Source organism: Motacilla alba, chromosome 7 (genome assembly GCF_015832195.1).
Source record: "Motacilla alba alba isolate MOTALB_02 chromosome 7, Motacilla_alba_V1.0_pri, whole genome shotgun sequence".
NCBI lineage: Eukaryota > Metazoa > Chordata > Aves > Passeriformes > Motacillidae > Motacilla > Motacilla alba.
Window position 1 is genome coordinate 22,818,627 of NC_052022.1, and position 20,645 is coordinate 22,839,271.

The window sequence follows — 20,645 nt, forward strand, 5'->3', positions numbered from 1 at the left end:
AAACTATTTGTAACTAGTTAGATCAATTGATTATTAATCATATAATTTTTAATATATATTTTACAGATTGATTTTGAAGAGGTGCGTGATAGTGGTAGTGGTAGCAAAAGCACTGAAATGGTGGCTTTTCCTTTCTAACTTTTTTTCACTGCAGGAATATTTTTATAATTTTTTTTTCCCATGTGATTCTCTGTCTCTGTGCAGTTTCTTTACATGTGTCAGGAACTACCAACTGCAGTCTCAAAGAATATAATTCTCTTTTTGGCAGTTCCTAGTTATATTTTCATACTGCAGCTGATAAGGGCCTCTTTTTTTTTCATTTCAGCTTGTTATTTGTGATTAAAGGGAGCTTGCAGTATGCTTCTCAAGTTTTGAGAGAGGGTGTAGAAAAAATTGTTCCTGGTGTTCTCTAATAGATTTGAAATAAGTGGAAATGAAAGAAAAAAAAATTACTTGACACCCACCCTGTCTGGCCTCTTGGAAAAAGAACAGTATGTGGGATTTTGAGATTTTTCCATTATGTGTTCTTGTCAGCTGTTCAGCCCTTAAAATGAAAGCATAATGAAAAATAAGAATTTGGTTGGGAGGAGAAATTAAGGTTTTTGTTATTTCTTGGCACTGTAAAAAGAACAAGTGTTCAAACAGTCTGGAATGCTGCCTAAGTGGAAGCAATTGCAAAGGAAGGGAAAAGGCTTTTTTTCATGAATGGCAGCGCTTTCTGTCTTGTGTCAGAGAACACATCTTGTCCAAACCTGTGCTCTGTGGGAAGGGGCACACTAGGAGCTTTTTCCCTGTTAAACCATTCCACGAGGGAAACTCAGCTCTGCTTTCACCTTTGTCCAGTTGAGATCTGTCCTTTAGCTCCGAGTGCTTTGGATGACTGTGACTCAGCAGAACTACTGTGCATGAGTGAAATGTGAAAGGTTTTATGTCATTACTTATTACTTAATGGATAAAAAAATCAACACGGCAAACCTTTGTGAATAGAGCACCAGAGGCCTGAGAAGCAGCACAAGCAACCTGACACCTAATTTAGCATCAAAACTATTACTTGAAGTCTGAAAGTAAATTAGATGTTTAGGTTTAATCTAAGCAGGAGCCAGGTGATGCTTCTTCATAACCACAAACATGTAGGCGCTGTGGTGTGGTGAAGTGAGACAGTGTGGGAAGCTATTGACAGGATTTCATCCTGACTCAGCTAAAGGAGTTGCCCACAGAAAGCTGTTCCAAGTTTCACTGCTGGTATGAAAATCTGTTCTGATATGATGATGCATTGCATTTTTGCACAGCAACATACCAAGCCGCTTGGTTCTTCAAGTCCTCGTGATCTTACTAAATATTTAAGTTGGTCTAAATGTTAAAAAACCACTGCACTTCAACATGGAAAATTATTTTTCAGGTAAGTAATTATTACTAAGTCAGGTTAAAAGAAACTAAACTAAAATATCATTCAAACCCTGAGTACCAGGGGCTAGCTGAGGAGGTACTCTATTTTGATTGAGTAGCAAGTCTAATTTTACTCAAGGGCAGCAAATAAAAGGTCTTATATTTAGACTGTAGTTTTTATTTCTGAGAGCTGTGTCTAAGATTTAACTTAAAGTAGATAAAGAGACAGGTTAGATCGTATATCCCATATCTATATCCCAAGTGCATATTAGTAGTAGTACATTAAAAAAATTCAGAAGAAATAAAAGGTGTGCATAAATGCCTGTTACAGACATGAATCTGTTGTGAAGATGTTTTTTGCCTGTGATGAGACTACATTAGATTATGTTTGTAATTACAAGGATAAGTTCCAAAGCAAAACCAAATATGTAGTTGCTTTTCTCACTGACGAGTGGCTGGCTACATTTCCTTTGGTAAAGAAAATAAACTAATTACTAACTCAAATTTCACAACCCCCCTAGGCTTCTTGAGCAGGTTTTTTGACAAGTCAGTGGAGAAAAAAAATATAAGTAAATATTCTCAAAAGGTTACTTGTTGGACTGTAGGTGGACTATGAATTCTGGTAAGGATGTTGGGTTATTTCTTTGAACTGATAAAATTTAAGGTGCTAATTGTCTTTTAAGTTCCTCTTTAAGTAAGTTATTTCTGAGGGCCTTGCATTACTTGTAGCAGTCAAAGAAATTCAAGAGCACAAGAGCACATCCATTCTTTAGTTCTAGTTCAAGAGCTGACTTCACTTACATGCTGATCAACTGACCTAGAATAACAGTATCAGGATATTTTTCATGTTTGGTGACAAGAATTTTTTATGTCACCTGGCTGTTAGAATGTTTAGTATCTGGAAACTGCTTAAATTTATTACTCTATGCCTACAGGCATGAAAAAAATTAATTAGGGAACTAGATGAAGATATATTCTTGTCTTGAGAGAATGAAAAGAAACAGGCTGAATAAACATAGAAGTGATTATGAAAGAGGAAGCTGAATTCTTGCATGCTCTACAAACACTGATTTAATTTTGTCTGTTTATAAATACTCTGTATGCAAAGATCTGAGAGTGCTTTGTAATGGTAATAATCAGCTCTTGCAGTACCCTTCCCTGAGAAGTGACACATTAGCACAGCCACATGCAGTAAGTTTCATAGACAGAGGTTAATTGCCCAGTATCACAGAACAGCTAGTGTCAATGCCAAAAATAAAAGCAGTTCTGCTGCTCAGTTTAAAACATAAGGAGAAGCAGCAAGGCACAAGATGTCTGTGACTGAAGGAAATTTTATATAGATGTAACTCTACCAGCACCCATCAGACAGCTTAGCATGGACTATGTGAGTTATAACATAGCAGACAAATCCTTTTTTTGGTAAATTTTCTTCAGATATAGTGGCACAGCAGCATCTACAGTTCAACATCCTCATACAGGTGGGTGAGCAAGCCCACAAAGCTGTCCTTTCACACAGGCACACCTACTAACAGATGCTGGTTAAAAAAGATTTAGCCATTTGGGCAGCATCCTTCAAAGGAAAGGAAGCATTAAACAGTTTACTTTAGGTCACACTGGCTTGTTTTTTCCCAGATTTGTCTTCACAAGCTAATAATGCTGAAAGTAGCTTTGTTGTATACAGTAATGTTTATGTAACATTTGAAAGCTGGAAGATGAAGGGAGAAATCTTAAGTGTTAACTGGCTGAATAAACTGAGCTGGTATTGAAAAGATTAAACCCAAAAATTGCACCATATTATGCAAATTTGTTTAATTAGGTAATTTGTTTAATATCTTCTTAATGAGCAAAAAGATGCTGTCAGTTGCCAGACTGATAGCTGAAGGATGTGCCTGCTTCTCACAGGTGGTAAGTGTAAATGCAAACATACTATCTCAGCATATCTGTCCCTGGAGGACTTCTTTTGCATTCCTTTTTAGTAAAGGCTTCACAGTTAACACATCCATCTCTCCACTGAAAATATTGCCATTAATACTGGGGCAATTACAAAGAGGAAAAAACTGGGATATTTCACGCACTCCAAAAATGGACACGTAAAACATAGATCAAGTAATCTGTATGTCCGTGAACAAAGGTCTGGAACCTGAAAGGTAAGTCTGTGGAAGAGCATATAAAGCAATCACCAGAATTAGTATTCCAGGAGCTCTAAAGTTGTGTAAGTCATGGTGTTAACTGGCTGGTTTTGCTCATACATGAGAATTGCTAGACAAATGCCACCTCAAAAAAAAAACCAAATACCAAAAAAGAAGTCAAGTGCCATTAAACCCACTCAGGTTGTTGGAAAAACCCAAAAAGTGTGTATGTAATTAGAACCATGTTATACCCCATAAAATGGTTTGGTTTTTTTTGTTACCTCCTGAAATATAACAGTCTATATTGCTCAGATCCTGTGTTTCTAGGGAAATACTCATGCCATATGCTGGAAAGTTACAGAATTTTTTGAGTAATTTTTTCAGTAGCATTTTCTTTTGCTGTTTTTTATATAATAAATTCTTGTACTTATTCTTCTGCAGAGATCTGCAGGTAAATGTAGTACAGTTCAAATGTACTTGAAGTGTACATGATACACTCCAGTTGCCAGGAGATCTGGCAACTGATGGCATCCTTTTGTACACTAAGAAGATATTAAACAAATTACCAGCATAATTTGGTGTAGATTGTGGGTTTAATCCTTTCAAGTGAAACATCAACTGAGTTTATCCAGTTAGTTAACACTTAAGATTTCTTTTCTCCCTTCAACTGACTGCTTAATCATGCTAATCTTATGATATGGTTGACTGTGACAAGAAATAAATTTAAGTCAGATCAGTTCAAGAGGATTACAGATGGTTTAAGATTTCTGGATTGAAAATAATGAGATAATTCCACATTTTCAGTTCCTTGGACAAATCTCTAGTTTACACTACCTTAGATCACATTATAAATGCCTCTTTAGACTATAATTACAGGTGACCAACATTCTTGCAAGGGGAATAATGTTGGATAGCTATCTAATATTAAACCAAAAATCATTATGGAATTAACTTTTAACTACACAAAACCTTTGGCATCTTCCAACATCATGCAGAGAGCAGGATTGTCCTCTGAGTTTTACTCTTAAAAAATCTCCATGTTCATATTAATAGCATATAAGGAAAAAATACAGTATTTAGGCATAAAATATTCTTAACTATATATAGCTAATACTTGCTATGTTACTACTCCATGGCTAACACCCACTCCGAAAAAACAGAACTCATCTTGCATAGGAAATAAACTATCTTGCTGTTCCCTCCAGGGGAAGGTAATCAGGCTAGAAAAGTCCCCTTGCTCTTCTGTGGAGGGCTGTGCAGAGGGGAGCCTTGTCAGTGCCTTTGTGTGGCTCTGTGCTGAGGGGAATGGAACATTACAGCCCAGGGAGCAAATGTGAGCGAGGACTTTCATCTGCACAACTTGGCAAGACCAGGCAAGATTTTTTTACTCCAGTGGTGACTCAGGCCTAACTTATGCACTCGGAAATTAAATGTTTTTCATTTATTGGTTGCCCAAAATGAGAGCACGCCAGGTCTGCAGAAATGCTGGAAGTTCATAAGTACACTGGTGTGCCAAGTACAAAAGTGTCTAGTGCTGGAGGAGCAGGGAAATACCTTATGTTTCTTCATCTGGATGTGCAAAATTAGTGAATGTTTTCAGATCATGGTAATATTACTGTACTAGGACTCCTGTTCTCAGAGCTGTGGCATGAGGACAGCACAAACATCTGCTGAAGCATTTATGATGGATTATAGGGTGTTAGAGTAACAGGAATAGCACGTAAGCATATCAAATGAAACTATTCATTATCAAAATTAGAGCTCGATCAGGCTGAGTATGATCTATGACCACATACTGAGTAAGAAAAATACAAATGCATGTTGAATAAACAGTGCCAGCTGGTCTTAATGATTTGTAGAAAAATAGTATCCTGTTAAACAAATATATATACAGGATTAATCTAAAGCAAGGATCAACAGGCAATTTTCATTTTAGAATTCCCTTAGACATTTCTTCCCTTTGAAGGCTTTTTAGTTCTGTTACTGTGTTTTGATTGAGTAAATATGTACAGGGTATTTCAGATAGTATGAATTACAGCCAGAATTAGTTGCAGCCTTTCCCATGCTTTCAATTCCAAGTCTATATATAACCTGACTTGATTTTCAGCACCCTCTAGAGTAAGCAGAATGATCCAGCAGCCTTTCCTTTCATCTTAGATAGCTGAAGTAGTGCCATCCTCTTTTTGCCATTTTGTTGGATTTTCTGATACTCTGAAGCTTTAAAAATATTATGCATGATAAACTATTAAATAAGTGTTCATATTATAAAAACAGTCCTTAAGGTACTTTCACATAAAAACCTTACTTCAGAAAAAAAAAAAAGCCAATCAAACCAATTGTTACCTGGCAACCAGGGACAATATTCCTACTGAAGTGTAACCTTACAAGCCTCTGGCTGATGCTTTACCTACTGTAACTGCAAAGGAAGTCTCTGGAAGAAGAGCTGCAAGGTTTAGCCAGTTCTGTGTTCATCAATCTTACTAGACAATCGAGTAATTGTTTCCATGTGGTTGGGTCAGCTCCTTCTGCCTCTCTCACAGACCCTCCACAGTGCTCTCTACTGTCTTTCTTCTCTTTACAATTTTCTGTCTTTTTACACTGGGGCTTTATATCTTGGATTCTTGAGTTGCTCCTCATTCCTCAATCAATACTGTCACTTCTTTCTGCAATTTTACTTTTATTATTTTGCATAATTCTCACAATTGAATGGGGTTTTCAGTAGTCTGAGCTAAATGCACGCAGCTCCAGCCTAGCCCTTGGGTCACAGACAGCTGAGTCCATAGAAGATTAATAACAAACGATGAGAGCCCGCTGGTGTTTCCCCCTGCCCCCAGCCTGCTCTGATCTTGCACTTCAGGCCAGCACAGCCCTCAGGCCCCAGCTGAGCTCTCCCAGGCAGGCTGTGCCAGTGCTGTGAAAGGCAACACCGTCTCACAGAGCTGCCAGTGCTCATCCAGGTGTAATTCCAGTGTCCTCCCAGAGCACGTCTGCACGGCATTGTTGGTGTTGCTAAAACACCAGAATTCAGCTGCAGCAAGGACCCAACAAACAGCAGTACACCAATAACTCCTAGTGGGATTGAGGATTATGGAAGTTAGTTTTCTGTTTCTATGACAGTAAATTTTGTCTTTTAAAGAGTGGCAATAAACTGCCAAGTAAAGGGCACCATTTCCCTCTCAGTTTACACTGTTAATTCATTATTCATCATGCAGAATTAGAGAGCTTAACTGAAGGTCTCTGAGAGAAGTCTCAAGCAGCATACCATAGAAGTTCAGTAGCTAAGATGCTGTTGATTCTTTAAAAGTGAGATATAACTCAGTCTAAAAAAAAGCAGTTAGACAGATTTTTTTTTTTCCCAAAGCATGGTAATTTGTTTGCTAGAACAGTATAAGAAGAATTGAACATGGGCTCGATGTCTGGAAGCTACACTTGATACAGAGCTTTTTATTATTATCATTACTAATGTCATAATATGTTTGCTGCTGCAACCAAAAACTTCGTTAAACAGGTTGGTGATGGAGGAAGATTAGTTCCAGTGCCCAGCCTCAGTGAAGCTGACAGATACCAACCTCTGAGCCTTGTGATTAAAAAAAGAAAATGCTTGCTTTCAAAAAAATCTAAATTTGCTTCAACACCTTTCACATTAAAAGACATTCTTCAAGGGGAGAAAGAAATTTCTGCAGGTAAGATTTTTATCTTTCTTCAAAGTGGAAAAATGTATGTTTTCTAGTAGACATAGTAAACATAGCTTAAACTGTGCAGGTAGTATGGTGTTTCCTTAGTAAATGGGTAATAACTTTTTTCTAGCTTAGCCATGTAATAAATATTTAAGAAAAAAAAAGTACAAATCAAAATAGTAAGAAAAAAAGGAAAAAAAAGGATTTTCTGGGAAAAGATTAAAAAAAAAAAGTAATTTATACTAAAAAGCCTTGATATTTTCTGAACTAGTATTAAACAAATTCAGTTAAGCCTTTTTTTTTCCCACAAACCTCCAATTCCTGACAGATGTACTGATGTATGTTGATTAATTGCTACATAAAATTTGTTTAGAAATGTACCCCTTTGTCTGTATATTCACTTTTAAGTGTGTAGAATGGCCTCAGTTCCACAGCTCTTCCATGCTGGCAGTCCCTGGTGCTGAACTGAGCTCTGTACAGGCAGAAGCATTTGAAAACACCTATTACATCTGACTGCTGTAATTGGACTTTCATAAGACTTTTTCCATGTTTGCAATCTTTGTGGTGTATTTAAAGAGCTTAACTGTTTTTTAAATTGTCTTTTCTATGCCATAGTGTAAATTTTGAGGAGATTCTAATAGAATTATGAGGTGCAAAATTGAACTGTATTGCCTGTGTCTTCCTGTACATTCCTTTGAAAAATGTGTAATTCACATCTCTGGATTTTCTCAAACCATTTCATTGCTTTATTTTATTTTAAATTTAAATTTTGGTGAAATTATTGATGATATTATTTGCACAACAAATGCATCAGTTAAAAACTCTACTAAGACAAACTAATTTAAGCACAGCAAATACCACTTGATCCCACAAGAGGGGATTTCAGGACACAAGCATAATAAGAAAAATTTTAATCCTATGTCTTACATTCAGGATAAGTCAGCTGGCTTGTCCTGAATGAAAAAAAAAAAATCAAAAATCTCATAAAAAAGCCTGAGAAAAAGGTTGCAAAATCTCATTAAAAAATCTCATAAAACCTTACTAGTCTTTTCTGTAAAGGTTAAATGTTGTGTGCAGAAACTATTAAAAAAGTCCTTTAATATAAGCAAGGAGGTTTGTAATTGAATTTCCTTTTTATGTGATGAAGACAAGCATTTCCAATCCTTTTAGAATTATGAAAAAATATATTAACCTTCTTTTTGGTTAAAAATAATCACAAACAGGATTCATAGTAGATGACTTCATAATGTCAGCTTATAATAATATCTTCAAAGGATTAAAACCAAGAAAAGGTGTAAACTACAGATTCTTAGATGTATTTGGAAATTTAATCCCTGTGTTCATTTTAATTGGGTAAGCAATGTGTTCTAGTATTTTTTCTGTTAGTGTAATGGAAATGTATTTGATATTATAGAGACATTTTTGCAGAGGTGCTTTGGTACCTACCTTTTGGTTGTACAATAATTGAATGCAAAATGAATCAGAATTAATCTGTTGTTTTCCTTCAAAATAAACTGATGTAGTCCCTGGGTAGAGTTAATGTTACTGGCAGACCCATGTCTCATTCATGTATTGCAAAAATGAAGAAAAATTAGGGTCTTTGTATGGCATCTAGACAAAATCCAGACGTCCCTAATACTTTTCATACAGAGGCTTTCATTTTATTCCTAGTTTTAATATTCTGTGTGGCCTCCACTGATTCATTTTGGGTTTCAGAGCCTCTGTCATTAAAGCCAAAACACACTACATGTCTAGTTTATACGAATCAGCACCATAGTTACAGGTGGAAGTGCTTGAGGAGAATAATGATGAACACAGAAATTTGAAAATAACTCTGATAAAACCCAGGACTCCTATGTACTCTTTCCATCAATCATCAGTAGTAACACCAATAAACAAGAGCTCAATATAGCTCTGAATTCATATCAAAGTGATTAAGCACAGCAGGAATGGTACCGTTTATTCTGGCTATGTGAAAATACTCTGTTCAGACTTTTCATCACACAAAGGTTATCTTCTTTTACTCAGGTGTCTCGTCTTACCAGTTGCTCAACTATGAAGACAAATCAGATGTTTCACTTAATGGCAGAAGAGGAAATCAGATAATGAATGATGTTGGTTTTGATGTTGCTGGATCAGATTCTGTTGCCTTTAAAGCTTCATTTGGCATAGTGACCAAACACGAAGTTGAAGTACCAACATTACTGAAAGAACTTACTACAAGGTTGTAATCTGTGTTTTGATTTCTGTTTCCATAATTCTATTTCATACAGTTAGGCTGCAAGTCTGAAGTTGTTAGGTTTTGATTATTTGTAGTCAATCAGTAGCAGTTGCCATCTGATATTTTGAAGGGTATCAGGTTGGATCACTAGGATTAGACACATTACCTATGTAATACAGGCTGTAAATTTTTTCTGAATTCTTTGAATTACAGTGCATGTCTCAGGAAAAAAAGAAAAAAACAAATTCAGAAAGGAAGAGTCCATCCAAACTCCTGTTGTGTTATACCGTGGTATTGAAAATTTGAAATCTACTTTGAATGACATAACCTAACTTCAGGTTTCAGAAATAGGATTTCTTTGCCTTTGATGAACTAGAGAGCCATATGTGTAATTGCCATTTTAGGTGCTTTGAGGTTTTATGAAGCTATTACACAGCCTTTTCTGCAAAAAGCAAAATAGGTTTCTCTATTTAAATTTTCATACCCTTCTGTGACTTTTCTTTAAATCAAGTCTCTTCTATCAACATTCTTGTTGAGTTATGGACACTGAAAATGAACTTCTTTTTCCTGTGGTCCTAGCACAGATGTAAAATGTGTAGAAATATGATGTGACTAGTTCTGGGTGTAATTCTTTTTTTTATACTTCAAAGATTGTCCGTTGGTAACTATGTCATCCCAGTGAATCCCAGCAGTGCATCCCAGTAAATTATTTACTATGTATGATGCAACATTTGGCATTTGCAAATATATATTGTTACCTTGTTGGTATGTGCCAAGAAGTGCGTGCCATTTTGTATCTGTAACCTCTCCTTTCCTATTTTCCTAGTTTATTTGTAACTTCCAAATGTTATCATAAATAACTGGGGGTAAGGGAAGAGGATCTAGTCTCCTGAAAAAAAGATTCAGTGTTATAGAACTAACTGCCACTGTCTGTAGTAATTCTTCTACAGTCACTTGTTTCATGATTGTTCAGTATTGTTTGTAAGTGATGAAGAGTTTTTTCAGTGAACAGCAGTAAAACCAGAGTCAGATGGACAGGCTTTGAATTTTCCAGGGTGTCCCAGATATCCTCTCTGATATTTGTAGAATGCTGGCTTTCCTTGAATTTTTTTAGTTCTGTTCCCAAACACTGAAAACCAATTTAGGTTTCCAGAGACCTCCTTGGTCAGTTGTTTTACTGCTATGAAACAGACATTATGGTGATTTATTTACTGATTTAAAGTTACTTAGCTGCTTTGTAAACTGCCAATTATGTCTGAATTTCCTTCCTGCCTCCCATTTTAGAAAAATAAACTTTGATCATTGTCTAGTCCATCAATCAAGAAAAAGTAGGATGGAAATTTTGTGTGTGGTCATGGAAAGTATTCGAACTACAAGGCAGTGTTCATTAACTGTCCATACTGGAATGCGTGGAGAGACAATGAGGGTAAATATGTTTGACAAAGTTCTATAACTCAAATGATCAAGCATAAAAAGCTCATTATTTTAAATTTTATGGTTTGATTTAATTGTGTTTTTATAATGTAAGCTCAGAAAAAAATCTAAAGTAAATCAATATTATTGTACTAATGTAAAGTGGTTTAAAAGTTGGTCTTTTGTTAGCAGTGCTTATATGACAGAGGGATGGGAAATGCATGAAAAGATGGCTAGACAATGAGCCATTGCTTGGGGTAAAGCCTCAGCAAAAATGTGGAATTTACTACTTCTTAGATTGACTTTCTAATAAATGTGTAACCTTTCTTTTATTAATATGGTCATCTTCTGTAACACATTGGAATTTCAGGTTATTATTTGAAGGGTCGGCATCTTACTCCCTGTCTTATGCTTTTCCTCCCCCTTCCCCCTCGATGTGTTTCAATAATTAAACTTACAAGTCAACTTCACTCTTTCTAGTATTAATAAATCATTCGCATAATTTTCAGTAAGTGATGCAAATTACTCTCTCTGTATCAAAATTTATTAAAATGCAAAGTAGTTAATAGAAAATTCTTCAGTTGTGAAATTTGATCTTCAATTTCAAAGTTTCCCCCGGCATTATAATTCTCAATATATGAAGATTAGTATTTTGTTTATTTATTCATTTCAACTTGTGACATTCATTCTTTTGATCCTTTTCTAAATTATAGTTCCACATAATTGAAGACCAGAATTATAAAGGGCGGGACAAAGCCATTGTTTTTCCTGCTCATACAACTATTGCTTTTAGTGTATTTGAACTCTACATTCATTTGGATGGTAATTTTGGTAAGTGATGTGAATTACTGTCATTACTGCTATTATTTATAATGATCAAAGTTTTTCAAAGTGTTTTATTGCTCTTGATATACATAAGCCCTGATCCAATACAACAGGATGCTTTAATTTTATGCACATAAGTATTCTGACATTCTGACAGAAACAGTGCTTGCAAAGATAGACAAGGCAGATGCTAGAAAACAGTCTGTGGTGGGAACACTTCTTAAAAATTAAACTTGATATTTTCTAAATTCTGTGGTTGCATGGAACAAAAAGCCCCACTTAGTTATATTTCTAGCTGATGAGGAACAGGTTTCTGAGACTATCTGATCAGTTTTGCATAAAATGGGCAAGTACAAAGATACAAATAAAGAAAAAATGTACAGAACTCCTAAATTAATAACTTCTTTTTTCTGTTGGGGCTTTAATCTCAGTCTGATACATCATTTGCACATACAAATATTTAGGGGGAATTAATTGCAGCAACTGGAAACAAATAAAAAATTGCACAGCATAGATTTTACCTTATAGTATTTCTTTCAAGTTATGGATACAACTCAGTATCGAAGAGGTGAGTACAGAACTCACAGCCTTGCTTACAATGTTTCGTTTCTACTTTCAAGTAAAACTACAGAAATGTTTGTCCTTCAGAATCAGGGCTTCCATTCTTATGCTAATAAGTGTCCTGACCCTTTAACATGACCATAATTTGTGTATGAACCAAAACAGGCTCTGAGGATGTTAATTGAAAGCCACCAACAGTTAAAAATTCCCATTGAATCTGTGTTACTTGATTCTGTGGGCTATTACTGTGTGCAGACTTGTATTATAAAGTTATACTAGCCATTAAAAACATTAGCAAAGCTAAATTTAATCATTGCTAACTTTGGTGATTAGAAAGCATAATAAATCGTTGTGCAACTATGCCTTTTATATTTAGTCATTTAAAAAACTTTTCATTTTTACAGAACTCTGCGTGACTCCAATTGCAAAAGGAGGATTTGAAAGAGAGAAATCTGGATCATCTTCACTGACCAAATTCAGGAGATTAAAGAATAATCTGTTTCATCGAAGTATGACTTTTGATATTTATATACAAATGTCTTATTTAAGAGTATATTTTTGTTTCTTTAATTTCTGTCCAAGATGACTGTTTTAAAAAAAATTGATGCAAAATGAACCCTCTCAATTTCTATTGAAATGAAATTCTATTTCTATGTATTGAAATTATTATAGAGTTATCAAAATTTAAATTTGGGAACCTGTCTCTCAGAAATAACAAATCTGTTCATTAAACTCTAAAGATCTTAAAACGTATGGCTGTTGATAAACTGGTAGTGAGTAATTACACAGCTAGCATAACATTGAGCCTACTTCATGTATTTGCCATTTACAGCTCGTATTATACAATACAAGTTATAATTATAGTAATAGTTGAAGGCAAAAGCTGTAATTTTAAATATCAAACAATATTAACTGCAATAATTAAATGTACTCCTTAGGCACTATGTTCCTGTGACAGGATACCATCATAGTCCTCTTTTTTCATTCTAATATGAACATAGCATCCAATAAAAATGTGATCCCTGCATGCAGCTTTAGATCAAGATCTTAAACTTATAACACTCCTTGGTGCAAGTACTTTGCAAATCTGCGGATCTGAGTGTGAAGATAAATGCTGAGCAGTAAACATGTCCCAAAAGCTGCTGTGTATAGGTGCTCTTCCTCCACTGTATCCCATTCTTGATCAAAGGACTTTTATGGACCAAGCCTTCAGTGCTGCTCCAGTCCACACAAGGGGAATAAATCTTCAGTGGGTATGATACATTTCAGGAGCTGTAGCTGCCTAAACGTTCTTCACTCAATCTAGTAAGTCCCTGAAGAGAGAGGGAAAGGTAGGTAGTTCCTACCTGGCACATCTGGATGTTCAGAAATCTGCTAGGAGGTTAACAAGGAGTACCCTGAGTTTTCTAAACATATTAAGTATTAGTGGGATTTTTTTTTGTAAATAATAGGAAATAAAAGTGAATTTATGATGTTTAGAACATAAAACTAGAAATGCAAAAATAGAAACAAGGAAGTACACAGCTGTGGCTTGATTTTGCACCAATTTCTCAGAAGCCTGCTGCATGCCTATGCTTTAGGTGTATTTCCAAAAATATAATTACATAGGTCATATCAAAAAAATTCTAGCTCTTTTTCAGTGTCTTAAGTGAAGTTGAAGAAGAATTTTCATCACACGGGTTTTGATGGGAAGCAATCTATATGGCATGCTTAGAACAGCTTTGTGAATCAGTTGTTATTTCTATAATTAAGCTGATATTTTTTAAACAACAGATCATAATGCAATAACAAAACACTGCTTCTTCTCCTTGTGCGTTCTTTTTCAGATAAAGGAGTAGTGGAAATTGTTGCTAACTCCGATCCTTACTTGGAGGACCTTTTTGCAGATTATTATGAAAAAGCTGCAAGCATGACTGATCTCTCTACAAGCTATCTCAGAGACGGTTCTCATATCCGAATTAATTTGCTTAATAACAACATCCCCAAAGGCCCCTGTGTCCTTTGTGGAATGGGAAGTACAAAAAGGGAGACAGTCTATGGGTGCCTGGAGTGTTCTTTTAATGGACAGAAGTATGTACGACTGCATGCCGTGCCCTGTTTTGACCTCTGGCATAAGAGAATGAAGTAACTGATCTGGGTAAGTGCCTGTTATCACAGACATGGGCATAACTGTGCCACAAACTTTTCAGAGTTAGTAACTATGTCTCCAATTGTGAAATGCAAAACAGTGAAAGTGCAAAATATTTTATTACGCTGTTATCTTCAAATTCCATGCTTCACAGTCAATGACCTCTACTTTAAAATGCACATGAATTTCCTGACATTGCTGTTTTTCCTAGAACCTTCTCATTATCACGATAATGAAAAACATACTTTTAAATAGTATTTTCAAAATGTCAAAATATATGCTAGAACTCAAAGTTGTTTACATAAACTTGTTGTTAAACCCCAAAATGTTGCCTTTCTCTACACTGGCATATGACGGTTAAATGAGAATATTTGTTAATAATTTAGTGTTCTCATGAATGTTTAACTGAAGTATCAAATTAAAAAACATGCTAAAACTTAGCTCAGTCTAATGTTTCAGTTCCAAAAGGGAACAACTGGAACTATGGATGGGAGCTTCATATTAGGGTGCTGTTGCTGAATATCACGTTTGTTTAATTATGAAAAAGTACCAGCCAGTCTACCTGCTGCAGTTGGATTCTATGTCACAGCTGCTCGTGACTTTCTTTTATGTGCTCAGAAAGAAACCTGCTTAGCAGAAAATGTTTTGGAAGCTTATGAAAACAATGGAACTGCTCACTCCAACAAGACTTCAGGGGTGAAGGTTTTTAACAGGTGCATCCCAGCCTCAGGAAATTGAGTCTGTTGAGGACTGGAACACCAGAGCTGTGTCCAGGGCTGGGATTGGGCTGTGGGGCAGGGTGCTGTTAAACTTCTCACCACACGGTTTTACACTGGCAGAGCAAAAGACCTTTTTAAACCTTTTAAAATTATTTCAAGGATAACCTAGGTATGAAAGCTTTTTTCACTTGTGCTGCCACTTTCACTGAGTACATCTCATTATTACATGTTGAAATGAATACAGCCATTGCTTTTCATGTGAGAAGAGTGAAGTATGTTACACAAGTGTTATGATGTGCTCTGCACAAGCAGAACAGTTAACAGATACAAGTACTGCCTATTAACTATTGCTACTTCTTTGCATTTTTCCAGTGAGGAAAACCAGAACGATGCCCAAAGAATTAATTACTTATGTTTATATACAGCATCCCCCATCATCTTCAACCTCATTCAATGAAATTATAATAGTGTAGATTTTTAACTTGGCGCTGCTGAATAAACTGGCGAACTTCATGATTTTACTAAGTCAAAGTTTAAACACTCATTTTAAATACTGCTTTTTCTTCAACACCAAATTCTTCTTGTTAATAATACATCAAAGAGGTTATTTTAAGTTGTTTTAAAAACATTTTTATCTCAACATTCCATAGACAGAGTTGGCCCATTTTAAGGCCTTTCCTCAAGAAGGTAGGCTAGGAGCCTGCAGGGTCTAAGAGTTATATTCCTGGGATTCCCTTTTTATTTTACAGGGGATCGAGATTTCCATTTCTGTTTTACAGGGGATTTAGAAGTGGTCAGCACTTACATTCCAGCTGTGTCAAAGGTTACTGTAACTTTTGTGTGCTCCAAAGAACAGAAATAATTATTTTCATCAGTATTTCATCAAATGAGAGACTAGTGAGCAATACTGTAGATTGGAACACGTTGTAAGAACCACAAATATTAGATCATGGTGTACTTCAATTTTATTTCTTTTGAAACATCTGACACATTTTATTAGCTGAATGTTAAAAATAAGATTTTTACAGTCACCTTAAGAGATATAAAAAGATTCCACTATAAAAAAAATACAAAAATTCTGTGACAAAGTATTATTATTTAGAATTCAGTGTGCAGAAAACAGCCAAAGATTTTTTAAAGTACTTAGAGTTCATCATGCTGGTAGACATTGTACTCCTTTGCTGATATGAAGCCATCTCCATCATGGTCATTCTTCTTAAATATATCAGCTAAGATTTCATCATGGGCAGAAGGATGACGTTTTTTGCCATCTCTTGCAAATTCTTCTTTCAAATACTGGCTTATCTAGAAGAAAAGAAAAAAGTCAAATCATTGTGACTTTTATGTCAGTACTCAATCTAGCTATCTTCAAGGACACGGGGGGTATACAAGTAATGTACTATGATTCCAGTGCAGACACATCTACAGCTTGTCTACAGGAAGTGTGAGACTTACTAATGTATTAAAGCAAATTTCAGCAAACTACAGCAGTGTAGTTTGTGTAAACACAAAGAAACCTTACATGATCAGCTGCAGCAGAAGCAGCTCATGTAATGATAAAACTGATGCAGCCACACCTATAGTTTTATAAATTGTTTCAAATTATTTGTATACTATTACCTCAAGTTCAGAGAGTTTCTTGTCACCGTCTTTGTCTATTTGATTAAATGCCTCAACACTACGAGGTCCTTTATTTACTGCATAAAGTTCAATCTCAAAGATCAGCGTTGCATTGGGTGGAATCTTGCCCTGTGCTATGAATAAAAGAAAAAAAAGTGTTTAAGGAATCAGACACTATGGGCAGAGATCACATGTATAATAAATTCACAGGTAAGGCATTTTTTTATTAAAAAAGGCTGTGTTAATATTCAGATTAAACTCTGAATTCAAATGTTGTAGATATAGACACGAAGATTGTGTTAGATAAATGATTTTGGAAGAAACTTGCTGATCATGTACGTGCCTGAAACAAAACTGTATCACATACCAGTTCAGGTACTTGCAGAGGCTGGGCGAATGGTTATCATGAAAAACAAGTACTTCTAAAGTTCTCACTCTTTCACATCCTGTTATATGACAGGGCTTATTTAGAGACTGGTTCTAAGATACATGTCTTTATTAAACAGCTACAATCTGATTTAAAATATAACAGTAGTGGATCAATGCTCCTATGCATTGTCTGTCTGAAGAAACAGACATGTTCTACCTACTTTGTATGAATTATACCTATGGTAAAAGGTATGCTGTAAAATAATGTTTAAAATGTACATCTCAAAAAGCAGCAACAGACTATAAGTCATCTGACTTGCTAAGAATCCCCACAACTTCAAATTTTGTCAAGCCTCTGAATTTAGAAAACAACTGTTAGAATTCTTTGTTCCTGGATCAAAGCATTTTCTGCCACCTGATGTAAAACCAGCCCTGCCTACAAACATAGATCCACGTATTATGCATCTGGCAAAAAAAGGGAACTGAAAAGAGACAGCAACAAACCAATGCAGTCTAAAATAGTGCCAAAAGAGCACAAAGAAATCATGCAGTGCAAAATTAAAATGTAAACATGCAAGCTGCCAAAGCCAGTGAGCATGACACTCAGAATTTTGAGCTTGTGTCCATCTTTCATAAACTGAAGAAAAGCTAAAGAATCTACACTGTTTGTAAACAGAAGATAAACAAAACTATTACACTACTCATCTAAAGCAGCCATACTAAAAATAACAGGTTTCAGAGTTCAAAAGGTTTTAACTTTCCATGCTTTAGAAAAGTAGACATTTTAAATACATCTGAATATAAATCATGGTTTAAATACACCTTACAAAAGAAAGATAAAATATTAGAATTCAGTGCCAGCAGTTTACAAATATACATACCAATAAAGGAAAGACATGTAAAGATTTAGAAAGCCACATGCATCTTTTCTAATTCAAGATTAGGCAGGTATCTTCCCCAGCATGCAGGAATACGCTGAGACAAAGGACAGGTGTGCTGTAGGAAAATACTACTTCCTTCAAGTGCTACCTGGAACAAATAGTTAACACCGGTATTAAAGAACATTTTTTATTTGTATCAGTGTTTTTCCTTTTTTGTATGAAATTGTATTAAAGACAAAACTGATGCATTGAATTCTGACATATCAGTACCAAAATATTATTATAGAGCAGGAGCTACTTTTTCGCAGAAACTACTACACCCAGGTCAGAGCTGAATTTATCTACATTTGAGTGCTGGCACACTGCATAAGACTTGTACTGGAACTTTTCTGAAGTAATCTGCACACTGAATTATCTTATATTCAAATCAGATTTCATGCATTGCACTGCTGCAATTACTGTGTAATGTGATAATGAGGGCCATTAACTATTCAGAATGTAAGCAGTATTTTAAGCAAATTATTTCTACTTAGATTAATTGCACTGCATTATATTTCATTTTACTCAGAAGATGAAGATTTTCCTTAAAAGGCTAAACAGGTAGCAGTCAAATAATAAAAACCAAATGTGACTGGAATTTAATATATTAATCCAGTAATGCTGATATTGGTCATGGAGATCTTCATTTTGCTGCCAATTTTTCACACTATGGCAATACTTGGGCAAACACATTGGGTGGCATGTACTGAGCTCTAGTGGGAACTGCAAGGCCTGGGTGTGGGTCTGTGGTCAGGACTACTTAAACTGCGTAGCAATGAGCAGGACTGGGGCTGCAGAGCTGCACTGCCTCCAAATGGGAGCACCAGTTCTCACAGACATTGACAATACTATGGATTATATGTTTCAAAGGGTAAAAAACACAGGAAAGACGAAGTTTAGTGTTAGAACTTTCTTTACCATATCCCTGCTGTCCGTATGCTAACGATGGAGGAATTGTCACTTTCCGTTTTTCTCCAGGACACATATTCATCATAGCAATATCTAAGCCTTTTATGACTTGTCCAACACCCAGAACAAACCATTTCGGATGACCTTCATTTTGCGTCCGACTATTAAAAAAAGATTGTGTATGAGTAACATTAATATAATATTTTTTAACATAAATTTAACTTTTAGTTGCAGTTAGTAAGAACACAGATTATTAGCACAAGAGAATGTTTAGAGTGCAAGAGTACAAAGTATAAATACTTTTTCTGCTACATTTATCATTTAAAGTCAAATCTTGATATATGTAAGGGGAAACGTCCTTTTTTAAAAAGAACTAAAACCTTGTTTTAGAACTTCTTATAAAAACATCCCATCTTTCTGATCACATACACTGCATGCCAAAAACAAGGTGCCACTGCAGGAAGTCTCCAAGAAGAGGGATGTGGGGAGCACTAGAAAGTGCAAATATCTTCAGCAGTTCACAACACTGTAGGATGGGATGGGACTGAGAGTGCAGGTGTGTGCTGGTGGAACCTGGAAATGTCGGCTGGAGTACTGTGTGCTCACCTACCACTCTGGCCAGCTCAGACAGTGCTTGAGGCAGCTTCTGGTCATATGAGGCCTCCCCAGTATGGGCACAACACTGAACAGCAACTGAGCAAAACATCCAGAGAACAGGGCTCTATGTACCGGTCAGCCACTTCAACAGGCAAAGAAATGCAAGTTAAATGGTACTGTTAAATGTAGAATTATCCTATATACTTTTTTCTTAAATTAGACAAGTGGGGGAATGGATCAAGATTTTGTAATGAGCTAGTGTCTGAGGATAGATGGATGGGGCAAAGTGAAAAAGCAAAATACGAAATTATAACTTTGTGGAAAAATGGACGGCACAACAAATCAAGAATGGAAACAGCAACAGGCACGAGGCAAAAAGGCTGCAAACCACTAGTATAATAATGTGGTTGCACTACACAGTGCCAACTATGTGGAAGTGGATGCTATATAAAAGTTTCTGCCTAAAATTGTCAGCGTGCATTCCTACCAGGAGCTCCTCCTCCCAACCCGAGTTTTTCTGCACAGGTTACAGCACAGAACATGGCAAATATCAACATAATGGGGTTTTTTCCACTCCGACAAAGGGGGGCTCCATGTGAGGTGTGGGCTACAGGCTCTCGGAGTTTCTCCCTAAGGACCCTAGGACTCCTAGGGATTCCCTAGTTTGACTCCAGGGAAACTTTGCATCCTTCAACACAAGTAAAGGTTGAGACGGGGAGAAATTACTATTGCTGATGTGGTCAGTACGGTCCTTGAGCTGTGCCCGCTCCGGGAGCGCCACAAGTCCCGCTTATCCGGCTTCGGGGGAATGGAGCGGCTGTGCCACGCACCCGCCGGGCAGGGCCCGCCGCCCGTCCTGCGACCCGCTGCCCCGGGGCTCACCTGCAGTAAAACTTGGATCCGTCGCTGGCCAGGAATCCGTCATAGTGCGCGTTCAGCAGGTCGCCCTTCTTGCTCTTCGGGCTGCAGGTCTCGGGGAGGTGCAGCACCTCTATCTGAACCTCCTCCGCTGCCGTCGTGCCGCCCTCGGCCCGCGCCGGGGCCGCCAGCAGCGCCAGCGGCAGCAGGAGCAGGCTCAGCCCCCGACCCATGTCGCTCCGACGCGGCCGCCGGCGTGGCACTGTCCCCGCCGCGCTGAGGGGCGGGGGCCGCGCCGGCGCCGCCGCTCCGC

At 36.7% G+C, this 20,645-nt stretch overlaps 2 protein-coding genes across 2 annotated transcripts; one reads left to right on the top strand and one right to left on the bottom strand.

The window, feature by feature from the left end:
• The first annotated feature begins 14 nt into the window (after positions 1-14).
• Positions 15-16,546, top strand: PJVK (pejvakin). The gene is made up of 6 exons (XM_038142842.1): positions 15-7,198; positions 9,221-9,416; positions 10,698-10,839; positions 11,540-11,657; positions 12,617-12,721; positions 14,039-16,546. Exons 1-6 carry the CDS (start codon positions 6,988-6,990, stop codon positions 14,338-14,340), a joined length of 1,074 nt encoding a protein of 357 aa, XP_037998770.1. The 5' UTR covers positions 15-6,987; the 3' UTR covers positions 14,341-16,546.
• Positions 16,007-20,585, bottom strand: FKBP7 (FKBP prolyl isomerase 7). The gene is made up of 4 exons (XM_038142841.1): positions 20,357-20,585; positions 18,887-19,038; positions 16,680-16,813; positions 16,007-16,364 (listed from the first exon to the last, which is right to left on the bottom strand). Exons 1-4 carry the CDS (start codon positions 20,563-20,565, stop codon positions 16,203-16,205), a joined length of 657 nt encoding a protein of 218 aa, XP_037998769.1. The 5' UTR covers positions 20,566-20,585; the 3' UTR covers positions 16,007-16,202.
• Positions 20,586-20,645: the final 60 nt, after the last annotated feature.